Below are 16,204 nucleotides of genomic sequence, written 5' to 3' on the forward strand. Positions count from 1 at the left end.
CTCCAAGTGGCCCAGAAACGAGTTTCCCCATATCACAGAGGGAGAGCCGGGCCCAGAGAAAGGAAGTAACGTGCTCAAGGTCACACAGCCCGATGCCAACAAGAACTCCAAGCTCCGAACGCCAGGCCAGGCCTGACCACAGGTTCTTTGCCCACTAGGGTGCCCTCAGGAGACACTGAGGCGGGGAGAGGGTGGCTGAGGGGCAGAAGGAAGGCCTGGGCTTCCTGGGCCGGACCAGTGGGAGTGCCCTTTGCCACTTTTCTAACTACACCTGTTGGCTGGACGTCTGGTGGTCACGAATGCACACGGCTTCCCAGCCACACGGTAACATCTGGCTTCTCCCTGCCCAGCCAGGGGGAGATCTGAGCCCTTGCTCCTGGTCCTAGGGCCCACCTGGGGCCAGCTTCTCACGGCCCCCACACCTGTCCAGGGCAGAGGGTGCAACCAGGAGAAAGAGGGCCCTCCCTCCTGCCTCCTTTTTGCCTCCCGTAGCCCACTCTCAGCTCCCTGGAGAGTTCCCAGACCACCATTCAATCCTTGCCCAGCCCGTGGGACCCCAGGGGACCGTGGGAACCTGGGTGCACCTGGGAGAGCCTGCAGGATGAACTCCCAGATTCTCAGTCCTGAGCCCTCTCTGGGGTCTGAGCTAGCCGCCTCCTCCTCCTCCTGGCTCCTGGGCCGGGACAGGTACACAAGAGCCTTAACCCCAGCAGCCGCACGCGGAGCCAGAGAAGTGTCCCTCCCCCTTTGACAAGTGCAGAGACGGAGGTCCAGCCTGGGGGACGATGTGACTCCCCCTGGGCCAGGCACCTGCGCCCACCTGATGCCCTCCTCGCCCCTCACCTGGATTCCGCGCGATCGGCGGGCAGGGTGGGTCCCAGGCAGCGCCACAGGGTCCGCTCGGGCGGCGTCCGGAGGCCCCCCGGAGCCGCGGGGCGCACGCGGGATGCTCCCGGGGCGGCAGCCGACAGCGGCCGCGTCTTCTCCGCGCCGGCGGCAGAGGGCTCTGTGCGCCGCGCCCTGGGCCCGGCTTTTAGCAGCGGGTGTGGACGCGGGCACTGCCCGGCCTCCGCCCGCTCGAGATGTCCTTTGCCCCTTGATCGGGTGCCTCCTTCTCTCCTTAGCACGTGGATGGCAGCCGCTCACCAGTCTGGCTGCCTGTGGGACAGACATGGCCCGGGCCGCGGGCCCAGGCGCCTGCCAATCCCCGTCTGGGACCTGCTCGTGCCCGCTCACCTTTAACCCCCGGTCTCCCCGGGGGTTTGGTGCGGGGCTCCCAAACCGCGGTCCGGGTTTGAGAAGGGAGGAGCCACAGGTTTGGGGCCCCGGCCCAGGTGGGCAGAGACAGAGGCTGGGACTTGGCGGCTAGCTCCCTGAGCCCCGGCCCCTGTGGGAACCTCCCTCCCTCCATTTGAGCTCCCATCCGACTCACCCAACCCCATTCATTCCCGCGGTGCCAGCTCCATCCCGGACCCCACCCTGAGCTCCCTCTGCCTCCAAGCTCCCTCCCTCTCCTTGATTGCCCACGACCCTCAGGAGCACCCCCTCCCTTCGCTGGGCTCTCTTCCCCTCCTTGAGCCGCTCCCCACTCTCTCTGGGACGCACACAAACCCTTCTCCACAGCCTTGTGCCCTTCCAGAGTTCCCTTTCCCTCCTAACCTCCTGCCTCTCCTCTTAAGTCTCCTCCAGTGCGAGATGGGACGCGTGGTGGAGGGGATGGCGGTGGTCTTGGGCCTTCACATCCACGAAAGGCAGAGGAAAGAAGTTCCTCGAAGGAATCCAATCCAGGAAGGCTTGCTGGAGGAGGAAGATGTCCATGGTTCCTCTGATGCTAAGAAAGGAAGGAGATGACTTTGATGGCTTCTGGTGACTGGCTCCCCTCTCTTGATGGAAGCTGGGGAGACATGGGCGGGGGGTCTCCTCATTTAAGAAAGTCTCCTGAAGATCAACAGAACGCATCTCCCCCTTCAAATGAAGATTCTTTAAAGCAAGGGCAGGGTCTCATTTCAACTTGATCAATCATTACTTCTAGCTAATGTTTGCCCAGCCTTGACTACTTGCCAGGGTCCTGCCTACACTTCTTAAGCCCTTTGTGTGGGTTAAGTCATTGAATTCCCTCAGAGACCGGATGGGATGGATATTTTCTCCCCATTTTACAGATGAGGAAACAGAGACACAGGGAGGTTCATACAGGTGTTCGTTGGCAGAGCTGGAGTTTGAGCCCGGATGTCCTGGCTTGGCACCTGGTGTGTAATAGATCTTTTGCTGGGGGGCTAGGGGCTGGGAAAGATGACCTAAATGCTGTTCCTGGTCTCAGGGGACCTCTAGTTTAACAGGGAGGCATGGAAGAGTCTTTAGTGACTCTGGTACAGGTCCAGCCGGCATCCAGGCTGTGACCGGAAGTGGCAGGAAGGAAGGACTGATCCTACCTTTGGAGGAAGAGGTAGGTGTGTGCTAGGCCAAGGTCGGTTCTTCAACAGCTTTCGGACAAGGCATGGGGAGGAAGGGCACCTGAGATGGAAGGACCCCTTGGGCAAAAGCAGGGGAGGTATGGAAATGCATCCTAAAGTCGGGGGGTAGTCAGGCGTCTGGCTTGACTGGGAAAGGGTCTCTGGGTCAGGTACGAGACGGGGGAAAAGAAAGAGGGACGGAATCATGGAGGAACACAGACGCAGACAAAGAAATGAAGACCAGCAGAGAGAGAACAGGGAGCCATGGAAGGATGATGAGCAAAGGCAGAACCAGGGGCTCTGCAGAGATTGTGGCAAAGAGGGAAGCAGGAGGTGCATGGGGGTGGGTGCCTCAGCCCCGGAAGGACAGCGCTGCCTGTGTGACTGACCTGGGGGGGAGGTGAACCAAAGACTTGCGGAGCAGGACAGTTTGTCCCCGTGATTTCTTAAGGGTGCTTCTCCGAAGGGCCTGGGTCTCCTTCAGCTCTGGATCCAGCCCCAGAGCAGGACCAGGAGAGAACTAGCATGCTTGTAAATGTCATGTGAATTGCATGGAAAGGATTTGGGGCTAGATGGAAGATGCGGGGCTGAGAAAGTCTTTCCTGGTTTGAGCCTAACTGCCGGGCAGGATGCTAACCACCCCCCCAAACCAAATAAGGGGGTGCCCGAGGGGCTGACTGAGCAGAGTTCGAAGATACATTGGGGGTTAGGGGGGTTGGTGATGGCCAGCAGACTGTTGTCTTTAGGATGACGGGTGAAATCTATGCCTCCCAGGACGAGGCCGGTGGGGAGCTGACTCTTGATCTCGGGGTCGTGAGTTCGAGCCCCATGATGATTACTTCAATAAATAAACTTAAAAAAATGACCAATAGTACATGAAAAGATGTTCAACCTCATTAGTCACCAGAAAAATTCAAATCAAAATCACGAGATCCTATTTCATATCCACTAGGATAGTTATAATAAGAAAGATAGACAATACAGTGTCGGCGAAGGAGTTGGAATCCTCGTCTTTTGTTGGTGCAAGTGAAGGGTGGCAAGGCTGCTTTGGAAAGTGGTCTGGCCTTTCCTCAAAAAGGTTAAACACGAAGTTATCATATACCCACTCGCTGGTATATAGCCAAGAGAAAAACACACGTCACCTAAAAACTTGTGTGTGAATGTTCATAAGAGAATTATTCATAATAGCCAATAAAGGCAAACAGCCCCAATGTTCATCAGCAATGGACGGATAAACAAAATCATGGTGTACACAGACAACAGAATATTATCTAGCCTTAAGGAGGATGAAAATCAGAGTGCCTGGGTGGCTCAGTGGGTCAAAGCCTCTGCCTTCTGCTCAGGTCATGATCTCAGGGTCCTAGGATCGAGCCCCGCGGGGAGCCTGCTTCCCCCCCTCTCTCTGCTTGCCTCTCTGCCTACTTGTGATTTCTGTGTGTCAAATAAATAAAAAAATCGTAAAAAAAAAAAAAGGAGGAAAATCCTGTCGCCCGCTTAAACATGGATAAATCTTGAAGATATTATGCTCAGTGAAATAAAGTAATCACAAAAGGACAAATATTGTAGATTCCACTTATATGAGTTCCCTGGAGCAGTCAGATTCACGGAGACAGAGAGGAGAAAATAGTGGGTGTCAAGGGCTAGGAGGAGGGGGAAATGGGGTGTTCGTATTTAATGGACATTGAGTTCCAGTTTGGGAAGATCACCAAGTTCTGGGGACGGATGGTTGTGTTGGTCACTGAGCAATGTGAATGTGTTTCGTGTCACAAGGTGTATTCTTAAAAATGACTAAAATGGTAAGTTTTATGTTATGTATATTTTACCCCCCCAAAAAATCAGAAGGACTTGTGTAGTAATAAATACTACAGTGCGAATGAATATTTTTAAAGATTAATTTTATTTTATTTGACAGACAAAAATCACAAATAAGCAGAAAGGCAGGCAGACAGGGGCGGTGGGGGGGGGGGAGCAGGCTCCCCGCTGAGCAGAGAGCTCAATGCAGGGCTCCATCCCAGCACCCTGAGACAATGACCTTAGCAGAAGGCAGAGGCTCAACCCACTGAGCCACCCAGGCACCCCATGAATGCATTTTTTTTTTTTAAAGATTTCATTTGGGGCACCTGGGTGGCTCAGTGGGTTAAAGCCTCTGCCTTCTACTCAGGTCATGATCCCAGGGTCCTAAGATCGAGCCCCATATTGGGCTCTCTGCTCAGTGGAGAACATGCTTCCCTCTCTCTCTCTCTGCCTGCCTCTCTGCCTACTTGTGATCTCTGTCAAATAAATAAATAAAATCTTTAAAAAAAATAGATAAATAAATAAATAAAATCTTTAAAAACATAAAAAGGTTTTCAGTTATTCATTTGAGAGAGCATGTGAGAGAAAGCACAAGCGAGAAGCCGGGAGCCAGACACAGGGCTGGATCCCAGGATCCCAGGATTGTCACTTGAGCTGAAGGCAGACGCTTAACTGTCTGAGCCACCCTGGCGCCCCCAGTGTAAATGACTCTTGAAAACATTATGTTAAATGAAAGAGGACAGGGGCACCTAGGTGGCCCAGTTGGTTGAGGGACTGACTCTTGATTTTGGCTTGGGTTGTGATCTCAGCTGGGGCAGGAATGGGGAGTGATTGCCTATGGTTATGGAGTTTTGTTCGGGGGTGATGGAAATATTCTAAAATTGTGCTGATGTACCCCAAATCACTGAACTGTACAAATTGAATTGTTGAATTGTATGGCATGTGAATTATATCTCGATAGAATTGTTTTTGTTGTTTTGTTGTTTAAAGAGGGTAGCGATTGGGCTCTTGGAGAATAATGAATTTAAACACTGAACCGGGGAGCGGAACCATGAAGATGAAGCGTCCCCTTCGTATAGCCAGCCCTGGAAGTTCATGACCGATAGTAGGTACCCCGTAAATTAAAACCAAGGGAGTGGTGCCTGGGTGGCTCAGTGGGTTAAGCCTCTGCCTTCGGCTCAGGTCATGATCTCAGGGTCCTGGGATCGAGCCCCACATTGGGCTCTCTGCTCAGCATGGAGCCTGCTTCCTCCTCTCTCTCTGCCTGCCTCTCTACCTACTTGTGATCTCTCTCTCTGTCAAATAAATAAATAAAATCTTAAAACAAAAACAAAAACAATGGAGTGTTTCCAGAAAGAGAAACACTTCCCAGCTGCTGTTTTTGGAACACTGACTAGATGTCAGGCATCATGCAAGACACATGTCAGGACATATCCTTCAACTACCCATTTTACAGATAATGTAACTGGGTCTCAAGGAATGAAGGCATTTACTCTTGGTCACACAAAAAGGCAGAGCTCAGAAAGGGATCCAGGTCTGTCTGATTCTATATCTAAAAATAGACCCGGGGCACCTGGGTGGCTCAGTGGGTTAAGCCGCTGCCTTCGGCTCAGGTCATGATCTCAGGGTCCTGGGATCGAGTCCTGCATCGGGCTCTCTGCTTGGCAGGGAGCCTGCTTCCCTCTCTCTCTCTCTCTGCCTGCCTCTCCATCTACTTGTGATTTCTCTCTGTCAAATAAATAAATAAAATCTTTAAAAAAAATAGACCCTAAAATTACTAATTTTATATGAAAGTTTTCAAACTTTATTTTATTTTTGAAGATTTTATTTATTTGACAGAGAGAGACAGAGCAAGAAAGGAGAACACAAGTAGGGGGAGTTGGAGAGGGAGAAGCAGGCCTCCCGGCAAGCAGGGAGCCTGGTGTGGGGAGTTTTCAGACTTTAATAAAAATATAAAGAATAATACCGGGTACCCCCACTAGCTTAAGAAATTGAACTCTCTCTCAATGCTGTTGAACTTCCTTTGATCTCCTCCCTGATTCTATCCTTTTTTTTTTCTTTGTTAAGGATTTTTTTTATTTCTCTGAGAGTGAGAGAGAGAGAGCATGAGCAGGGGGAAGGGCAGAGGGACAAGCAGACTTCCCGATGAGCAGGGAGCCTAATGCGGGGCTCGGAGCCTAATGGGGGCTCGATCCCAGGACCCTGGGATCGGGACCTGAGCCCAAGGCAGATGCTCAACCCACTGAGCCACCCAGGCTCCTCCCCTCCGTCCTCCTTCTGCCAGACAGCCATGCTCCTGAATTTGGTATTTCTTGTTCCCACTTTTACTTTGTACATATCTGCAAGCAATAGGAAGTATAGTTTTGCATGTTTCTAGACTTTGTGAAAACAGCCCTGCAGGGAGGAGGTCTCTTCTCGCTCAGCATTGTTTGTGGATTCACTGAAATCGACAGGGGTAGCTAAAATTTGCTCACGTCCATTGGTGTTTAGTACAAAGAACTGACCGTATGATGGTTCCCTGGATCCTTTGCCACTCTCCGGCGCTTGGGCGTTTGGGTTGTTTCCAGTTTTCTGTTATGACAAGTAGAGCCACCGTGAGTGTTCCCATTCTTGTCTCCTAGCCCAGGGGACCAAAAATTCCTAGCAATAAGTTTGTATTAGTTCCTTATCGCTGCTATAACAAATTACCGAATTCGTGCCTTAAAACCCTGCGAATTTGTTATCTTACAGGTCTGGACGTCGGAAGTTCAAAATGGGTTTCACTGGGCTGAAGTCAAGATGTCAGCAGGGTCACGCTCCCTCCAGAGTCTCCATGCATTTCCTTTCCCTTTCTGGCTTCCAGAAGCTGCCTCTACTCTTTATCGTGAAGCTCCTTCCTTCATCTTCAAAACCAGCAACACAGTGTCCTGGAGCTTCTCTCCGTCTCCGGCTCTCTGATTCCCCTGCCACAAGTCTTCTGATTCTGAGCCTGCTGCCGCCCTTTAATAAGGACCTTTGTGATGACTTTGGTCTACCTAGATGATCCAGAACCATCCCCCCCAACCCATCTGGAGACCCTTAATTTAATCATATCTGCAAAGTCCCTTTTGCCTCATTTTTGTTGTTGTTGTTGTTATTTCTACTGGACTATCTGATACAGATGAGTCCCTTTTGCCTCGTAAAGTAACACACTCACCGTTTTCTAGGGTTTAGGCTGTGGACAGAGGGGAAGAGCTGGGTAGTATGATAGGCAGGGGGTGTCTTTGAATCGTGAGCTTCTCAGACTGCTCTCTGGAGCGAAGAATCGATTCTCTCTCCCGCCCGCAGGGCATAAGACCTCCTGTTGCTTCCCACCCTCACCAACACTTGATGTTATCTGACTTTTTAATTTTCACCAGCCCGATGGCGATGAAATATCTGGGCTCTGACCACAGTGTGGTCAAGAAAAAGATAGTGGTCGGTGAGAGTAGCCCTTGGTGGTAAGGAAGTGGCCGATGACCTTGACTTTGAGCACTGCCCTGGAAGTGGTGAAAAGGGAGTGCCGTCAGCCTGAGTCAAGGAATAAGGAGGGTGAGGAATTGGGCAGTGAGGGTACAGGGCATGTCTGAGTCTGCTGGGGCTGCAGAAACAAAATTCCACAGACCGAGTGGCTTCAACAAGAGACTTTTCTTTCTCATACTTCTGGAGGCTGGGAAGTCCAAGATCAAAGTCCTAGCAGCGGGGGCTTCTGGTGGGAGCCCTCTTCCTGGCTTGCAGAGAGCCACCTTCTTGTTGTGTCCTTGAGAGAGAGAGAACTCCGTCTCTCCTTCCCGTCTTATAAGCACACTAATCCCATCACGGGGCCCCAATCTCACGACCTCATCTAAACCCGATCACCTCCCAAAGGCCCACCGCCAAAAACCATCCCACGGGGGGTTCGGGCTGTGACATATGAATTTGGGGGGCGGATACACAAGTACTCAGTTCATCCCAAGTTCCTTCAAAATATTGGGGGGGGGGGTGAAAGGAAGGGGGCAGTCTAGAGGCAAAGTTGAAAGGTGAAGAGCCAGAGATGGGAAGCGAGACATTAACTACTAGATTGGGTCAAGGCATCTCGGGGGAGGCAGGTGGAGGGGAGACCCATAGTGAAGGTATCTGGGCTGGTTTTGGAACAAGGGGGGCTGTTCTTCCTGGACGCAGCCGGGAAGGAAGGACTCCAGGGCAGATGCAGAAAAAACCCAAAGTGGTGAGGCAGAAAGTTGGTGGGAGCTTCTCCATGGGATGCACGGCAGAGCTATCTCCCGAGAGGGCAGGAGCGGGTACGAGGGTCTGAGTGTGGGGAAGGTTTACGGGATGTGTTGTTGGGTGGCTTCAACAGAGGGTCCACTGAGCAAGGGGGGCGGGGACTGGCAAGAAAGAGGGGACGAGCTGAGGCCAGCGTCTCCCATGGGATCTAACCAGCGCCTCCTCGGGAAGCCCAGAGGAGGAAGGGGCAAAGCAGGGCAGGTAGGGGGGCATGTCTAGGAGCACTCTGGAAGTTTAGAGGAAATGGTGAGTCCTAAGGAGGCAGAGCAGAACCAGGGAGATCATAACCAGGAAACTGGAAAGGGCAGAGGTGTTCTTGCTAGTGACCAGGACCAGGGGGGAGGAACAGCAGGGACAGTAGGAGCCCGGAAGACAGGGGCGCACAACCCACCCTGGAGAGGGAGAGACGGCTTGCTGGAGGTGGTGCTCTTCCAGCTGAGTCTTGAAGGGGAAAATCAAATTTCAGTTATCATAAAAATGTGGAAGGGGGCACCTGGGTGGCTCAGTGGGTTGAAGCCTCTGCCTTCAGCTTGGGTCATGATCTCGGGGTCCTGGGATCAGGCCCCGCATCGGGCTCTCTGCTCAGCAGGGAGCCTGCTTCCTCCTCTTTCTCTCTCTCTCTGTCTGCCTCTCTGCCTACTTGTGATCTCTGTCTGTCAAATAAGTAAATAAATAAATCTTTTAAAAAAACGTGGAAGGAAAACTGTCATCACAATCCGTCAACAAGCCTGTCCTGCTCAAGTCCATTGGGCACCTCTCCAATGGACGGCCCGTTTTGTCTCTCCTTCTCACATATTTCTGCCATGCCCAGGGTGCGCTGGCTGGTTTGGGAGACTCCTTGGCAGAGGAAGTTCTCTCTGGGTTCATTGCTTTTTTTCTCTTCAGCTTCAGAACTCCTATGCATCCCTCAAAACCCAGCTCAAATATCACCTCTGCTGTTGTCTTTCCCCCCACCAGCCCTACCCCCACCCCTTGTGAGGCTTTCAGAGTGCCCCGGTCCCACCTCTGCGATTTCTCAGGGCAGTGAGTTGGATCAAGCTCCAGTCACTGCTGCTTGATTTTTAGACAAGTGACTTCATCTCTGAGTGTCTGTCTCCGGACCCCGGCAGTGGCTTGAAGATAAGCTACCTGACATCCTCTGGCATCACGTGGGAATCACAAAGGAAGACATCCCGTGGTGACACCTGCCATTCTCCCTTGCACGAAGGGAAGCTGAGAATGTGACTCTGCCTCAATCCGAGAGCTCTCTGAGGGCAGAGACCATGCCCCTGCGGAGCCTCACCCAGTGCCCGGCACAGAGAGGCACCACGTGCTCTGTGCACACTGCACAGGCAGGAAGAACCGAGCCCGCCTATCATGTACCTGTAATGTGACTTTGGGGAGATGACATCATCTGTGTGCATCTGTTTCCCCCATCTCTGGCAGAACAATCACTCGCACTGGGTATTCACTGGCTGCGTGTAAGACCCTCCGCATTCACTAGCTCGGATCCTCAGGGTGTGCGTCATCGCCCCATTTTACAGAAGAGAACACTGAGTCTTGGGGCGGTACATGGCTCGTCCGAGTTAGCAACAGGGCAGAAGCTCCCGGCGCCCGGCCAAACGCGGGAGAATGTTGTGCGAATCCAAGGGAGGAATGTGAAATAGCCCTGCAAACTGTAAACGCCTGGGGTGGGAGCGTCCGCGCCCGGGGGGGGGGGGGGGGGGGCGTGGTGAATGACGGCCGGAGACGGGGTGCGGAGACTGACGGCCTCGGGTACACCCGCCTGGCGGCGGGAGGATGGCTTTGCAGCGAGCTCTCGGGTGCGGGAGGCGCGGCTCTACCGGGGCCGCCAGGGGTGCGGCCCGCCCCCTCCCGCCCCACCCCCAGCCCCAGCGCCGCGGCCCCTTTAAGAGCGGGCGGGGCGCCCTCTGGCGGCGGAGCGCCGCGCGCGGCGGGAGCCAGAGCCGGATCCCGGAGCCGGAGCGGAGCGGAGCGGAGCCGGGGCGGAGCGGGCCGAGCGGGCCGAGCCAGCAGCCGAGCTGGGGGCGCGGGCGGGCGGCATGTACCGGGCCCGGGCGGCGCGGGCGGGGCCGGAGCCCGGCAGCCCGGGGCGCTTTGGGATCCTCAGCACCGGGCAGCTCCGGGACCTGCTTCAGGATGAGCCCAAGCTGGACCGGATCGTGCGGCTCAGCAGGAAGGTAGCGCGGGGGGCGCGGGCGGGGGGCGCGGGGGACGGGCCGCGGCCTGCCGGACCTGCTGGGCGACCGAAGGGCCGCGCGGGCCGGGCCGCGGGGCCGCGGGAACCTGGCACGTCCGAGTGGGCCCCGCGGAGCCGCCCCCGGGGAAGGGGGCGCCCGGAGCCGGCCTGGGGCGGGTGGGGCGCGGGAGACCCAGGGAGGCGCCCGTGCACCCCCGGGATGGCCGCGAGGCGTGTCCTCCAGCGGATGCTCCGGGGAGGTGTGTTCCGGGGACAGGGACTGGCTGTGTTGTGGGGGGCCCTGTCTCGCACACCCACGTTCTGTAGGGCCAGAAAGGGGAGGCGCCTTCCATAGGGGAGAACTAGGGGCCTGTTTGACACCTGGGGGGACCTCTGGGGAGGGCGTCTGCATTCTAAGGGTGCCGGAGGGGGCTTTGTGGCTTCCGTTGGGGAGGGGGACTGGAAGCTGAGGCGTGTATTCCGTAGGCCACCATAAGAGAAAGTTGTATATTTCACGGGAGATAGGCCCGGGCTGCTGGTCTGTGGGGGGTAGAAAGGAAAAGTGTCTGTTGGAGGGAGGCACACAGGAGGGGCCTGTGCATCCTACAGGGGACAGATGGAGGGTAGTGCGTTCTCCAGGGGCAGGGAGGGGGGCTTGGCCCTCCGACAGACAGAAGGAAGAAGCATTCTCAAGAGCCAGGAGAGAAAGGGGGTCTGCTTTCTGCAAGAGAAGGAGAAGCTGGGAGCAGGTGCTGGGGATCCGGGAGTAGAAGGGGGTGTGTATCCCCTGGGGTGTGGGGATTCCACTGGAGGGCAGGAGGAGGGGTGCAAAGGGAAGCGAGGGTGGCTTGAGGGGGGTACCGTGCGGGGACAGGGCGAAGACATGTCTCTGGAGAGTGAGAGCAGGGGGGAATGTTTTCGGCACACACACCTGAGGAGGAAGCAGACAAAGGCCTGGAACCAGAGGGAAGCTGCCCATGCATGGAAAATGGGACAGAGGAGGGCGGGGGACTCCTCAGGGACCTGAGCAGACATATTAATTGAAAAATTAAAAATTAACTAACATTTGTGGAGGCGGTCATCGTTTTCCTGACTTGGGCTCACAACAACCCGGGAAGGTAGCTGTTTTCCGCTCACTTTGTACAAGAGGAAACTGAGGCCCAGAGAGTGAACTCAAGGCAAAGCCCCGTCCAGGCCTCTTGGAGTCCCTCCACCTGTTAGCCGGCCATCCTGAAGGCGAGGTTCCTAGGGCTTGGCCCTTGGGCCCTATGCCCGGCGTGGGGCGGGGGCAGTAGGGGGATCTGGGCAGACTCCCTGAGTGGGCCTCCCGGCTCTTCTGGCAGTTCCAGGGCCTGCAGCTGGAGCGGGAGGCATGCCTGGCCTCCAACTACGCACTAGCCAAGGAGAACCTGGCACTGCGGCCCCGCCTGGAGATGGGCCGGGCTGCCCTGGCCATCAAGTACCAGGAGCTTCGAGAGGTGGCCGAGAGCTGTGCGGACAAGCTGCAGCGACTGGGTGAGGGACACTTGGGAGAACCGCCTGCGACGGGCGCCGTTGGCTTTCTGGCTGGCCGGGCTTGGGAAGGGCGAGGCTCTGAAGGGCAGGTCTTGGGCAGCCCTCCTCCCTGGCCAAGTCTTAGGGGTGCCGCTCCTGGAACACTGAGTTGGGGAAGTGAGCAGTCCAGGAGTAGAACTGGGTTGGAAAGGCCAGTAGGGGAAGAAAAGCTGCCCTGGGGTGCTCTAGGGGGCAAAGCCTCTGCTTCCTCCTTTGCGCTAGGATGGGGGGGGCAGACCCCCCGGGGGAGGTTCACAAACTGATCCCATGGGCAGGACCCTGAGGCACCAGAGAGAAGCAGAGAGTCACACACAGGGTCAGAGAGAGTCAGGATCGGGCCCTGGGTCTCTGGCCTGGCTTGTCTTGGGCGACGGGCCCTGAAGGCAGGCGCTCTTTCCTCTGTCCCTCTGTGGCCTTCAGAGGAGAGCGTGCATCGCTGGAGCCCCCACTGCGCCCTGGGCTGGCTGCAGGCTGAGCTGGAAGAGGCCGAGCAGGAGGCTGAGGTGAGGGGAGGGGCCACGGGGCTGGGGATGGCAGGGAGGGAGACCCAGCCTATCATCGCCCCCCCTCCGTTCTTACACTGCAGCGCTGAGAGCCCCTCCTCCAGGAAGCCCTCCCTGAGTGCCTGGCCCCAGGAGAGCCCGCTACGCTGCTGTCCAGCTCTCCACCTTGGACAGCGAGGCTCATCCTCCCCAGCTGTGAATGTCTCAGTGTAGGACAGTGTAGACTGGGTCCGCAGAGGAGCTGGGGCGAACTTCTCCATGCTGGGTCGGGAGCACAGTGCTCAGGGAGTCCCAGGAGGTAGCAGAGGGGGGCCTTGATGAGAGACACCTAAGTTTACTCCAGGTGTGTCCCCATCTCTGATTCTGCCTCATCTTCCACCCAGCAGAGGACATGCGTCCCCAGTCCCTTGGCAAGTCCCAGGCAGGCCCAGACTAGAAGTCAGGGGCCCCATCTCCCGGCCGTGGGATGGGCGCCCCTGGAAGAGATTCGGGGTGAGGGGGGAGAGGTGTCTGGCGGGGCTCTTCTCAAACTGTCCCCGCCCTCCCATCCCAGGAGCAGATGGAGCAGCTGCTGCTGGGCGAGCAGAGCCTGGAGGCCTTCCTGCCCGCCTTCCAGCGCGGCCGCGCCCTCGCCCACCTGAGGCGGACCCAGGCGGAGAAGCTGCAGGAGCTGCTGCGGCGCCGGGAGCGGTCAGCCCAGCCGGCCCCCACTGCTGCCGCGGACGCCCCCAAACCCTTCCCCGCCGCAGCCGTCCTGCCCACCGGGGCCGCCCGGGGGCCGCCAGCAGTGCCCCGGAGCCTGCCTCCCTTGGACTCCCGCCCAGTGCCCCCTCTGAAGGGCTCCCCCGGGTGCCCCCTTGGCCCAGCCCCGCTGCTGAGCCCTCGGCCCTCGCAGCCAGAGCCCCCCCACCGGTAGGATCCAGGGTATGGCCCCCCAGTGGGGGGCCCAGACAAACTTGATCTGTGGCTCCTCCTCCTCCCCCACTGTCTGGGTGGGGGGAGGGGCAGGCCCCTCCCCCTGGCCTCAGGCAGGCCCTGGCCCTGGAGGCTGAGCTGGGGAGGAGGGTCACCTGGAAGATGCCCAGAGAGAGGCCGGAGGTGGGGTGGGCAGGGTGCCTCTGGCGCTGAGGAAACGCTGCCTTTTTTTCCTCCCCGGCTGGGGCCTCCAGGGTAATGGGCCAGCTCCAATGAAAGAACTTTCCTGCTGGGGGCCCCCCCGGAAGGTGCCTGCTTCCCCCAGGAGGCCTGACTGCACCCTTCCACTCCACTGGGCTATAGCACAATGCCAAGGCCGACAGGAGCGCTTTCCATCACGTCCTGCTCCTACCTTTCCCCAGTTCTGGGGCCTACCGCCTAGGAGCCGGGTGGTCAGGCCCCAGCTGCGGGGCCAGGGACACCATGGCCCTGGGGCTACTCTGTGCCCCACTCGTGCTCCGGACCCTGGGGCAAGGTAGGCCAGGGGCTCCTGACCTGCACTGATGCGAGTGGGCCATCCCCAGGAAAGACCATTCTGTATTTTTCTGTCCCCGTCTCCTTAGAATGGAACCTTTTTGAGGGCAGGTCCTTGTCTTTGTATGTTCTGTCCCCAGCCCCACCTCCCAGGGGCCGTCAATAAATGTGATGATGAGGATGACGATGCTGCCCGACTCGTCTCTGCTCCCTCAACCAGCCACTCTGCTGTCACGGCCTTCACACCCGAGCTCCTGCGATGCCCTCCCTTCCTCTCTGCCCATCCAAAGCCCAGCTGTCCTTCAGGTCCAGCACTGCTGATGCCTCTTCCATGAAGCCTTCTCTGACTACCAACCCACGGGAGTCTTTCCTAACTCTTGCGGCCAGAGCACACTCTGCTCCATCACTGTTCTCCAGCCGCCTCACCTGTATGCACCTTCTCTTCTTGGGTTTGTAAGCCCAGGCCGGACGGTACCTATTCCTGCTCTGGCCTGCTGAATGACCACCTCCAGTGAGGGGTGGAGGGGCTTCTGTGAGGCTGAAGGTCATGTTTTCAGCTAGGGTGAATACTCGGTAGCCAGCTTAGACGATGAGGGTAGGAGAGGCCCTGGGTCAGCTTAGGTCAAGTCTAACGAGATGCCGATTGGCAGGGAGGCCTGGAAGGTCTGGCAAACAGGAGGGGGCAGGCAGAGTGCTGTAGAAGCGAACGTGATCGTGGTCCATGGGACAGAACCATCTAGGAAGAGGAAAATATTGCATTGGCTCTACTCTTCACTCAAGTTTTATACTATAGGAGGGACTCACCCCCGTCACAAACCACCATCGTTGGTCTCCTGGGCATGTCCCCAATGCACTCGATGAGAACGGGGACTGGGACTAAATCCCACAACGAGGAGTTGAGAGCCATCTGAGATACAGGCGATGATTAGCCTCCAAACCTGCAAAGGGCTAGAGGTGTAGAGCCAGAGGTCAGAGTCAAGACCGGTGGGTGGAAACCATAGGATGGATGGGGTCCGTCCACAAAAATGAGCGAGCAGGGCCCGTGTGGAGTTGTAGAGATTTCAGCAGTGGTCAGAGGGCTTGGCCCATCTGAGCTTTCCAGAGCCCTGAAGGTCTAGACAGAGGTACCCCAGTTAGGGGTGCAGTCAAAGCTTGTGCAGAGTGTCCACTCGAGAAGGTCTACCCCACACTGGCCTTGGTTCTCCTGCTGTCCTCGTTGCTAGCCCCTGAGCTGCTGGAGGCTGAGGGACACCAGAATCACAAGGTCCGACATGACAGGAGACAAGACTGAACGGCTTTGAAGACCTCCCACACCCTCAGCACAGCTTAGGGCAGGGTGGGCCCCTCTTGTCCTGGTTTTCCATTCCTGGGCCTTGCTTCCAGGGTTGTGGGTTTGTGACCAAAAGGAGAAAAGGCGTTGGGATTGGGCATGTCTGAACCCTCCTCCACTAGCGGGAATTAGCAAGCAGCCTCTGGAAAGCAGAGGCTAATGTGCACTCCCTAGTCACTCAGACACCCCTCCCCAGGACAGGTAAAAAAAAGGAATGACCAACCCCAGGGGAGGGGCTGAGAGGGGAGAAAAATATTATTCAAGCAAACCAGATGATCTATTTCTGCGGGTCTTACACCATTCACCTTCCTTAAAGAGCTCAAACTCAGTTTTAGAAGGGGTAGGGAACAAGGCCTTGTAGTGTTCAGCTCTGGCATGAAAAAGACTTGAGGCTGGTGGGTATAGATACCAACAGAGTGGAGTGGGCTCAGTTCTGGGCCATGAGAAAGTCTTTGAGATGGATGGTTAATAAACTTCATTAACCCTCATGCTTGAAGATACATGGAATATTCTGGAAGGCTCTGGAAGTTTCCAGCCAGTCTGGGCTTTTCCTCTGCCACCTGGCAATTTCTGGAACTTTCTGTTTCAAGGTTCCAGGACCCCAGGGAAATGTCCCTGAGCTCAGTCCTCTGTGAGAGAGAACCTGAGAGTCTACATCAAGGGGCCCCTGAGAAAGGTCCCA

The 16,204-nt window shown here is 56.4% G+C and overlaps 1 protein-coding gene across 1 annotated transcript; it reads left to right on the forward strand.

Annotated features, from left to right (window-relative positions):
- The first annotated feature begins 10,470 nt into the window (after positions 1-10,470).
- VPS37D (VPS37D subunit of ESCRT-I) lies at positions 10,471-14,380 on the forward strand. Its single transcript, XM_032327673.1, has 4 exons — positions 10,471-10,687; positions 12,030-12,201; positions 12,661-12,743; positions 13,297-14,380. The coding sequence occupies exons 1-4, from the start codon at positions 10,550-10,552 to the stop codon at positions 13,657-13,659; spliced, it is 756 nt and encodes a 251-aa protein (XP_032183564.1). The 5' UTR covers positions 10,471-10,549; the 3' UTR covers positions 13,660-14,380.
- Positions 14,381-16,204: the final 1,824 nt, after the last annotated feature.

Source organism: Mustela erminea, chromosome 20, assembly GCF_009829155.1.
Source record: "Mustela erminea isolate mMusErm1 chromosome 20, mMusErm1.Pri, whole genome shotgun sequence".
Lineage (NCBI taxonomy): Eukaryota > Metazoa > Chordata > Mammalia > Carnivora > Mustelidae > Mustela > Mustela erminea.

Excerpts from the sequence above, each read along its gene's own strand:
- VPS37D (XM_032327673.1), top strand. The coding sequence starts at position 10,550 with ATGTACCGGGCCCGGGCGGCGCGGGCGGGGCCGGAGCCCGGCAGCCCG. Across the intron at positions 10,688-12,029 it reads TCGTGCGGCTCAGCAGGAAG|TTCCAGGGCCTGCAGCTGGA; the intron begins GTAGCGCGGGGG and ends CTCTTCTGGCAG. Across the intron at positions 12,202-12,660 it reads GGACAAGCTGCAGCGACTGG|AGGAGAGCGTGCATCGCTGG; the intron begins GTGAGGGACACT and ends TGTGGCCTTCAG.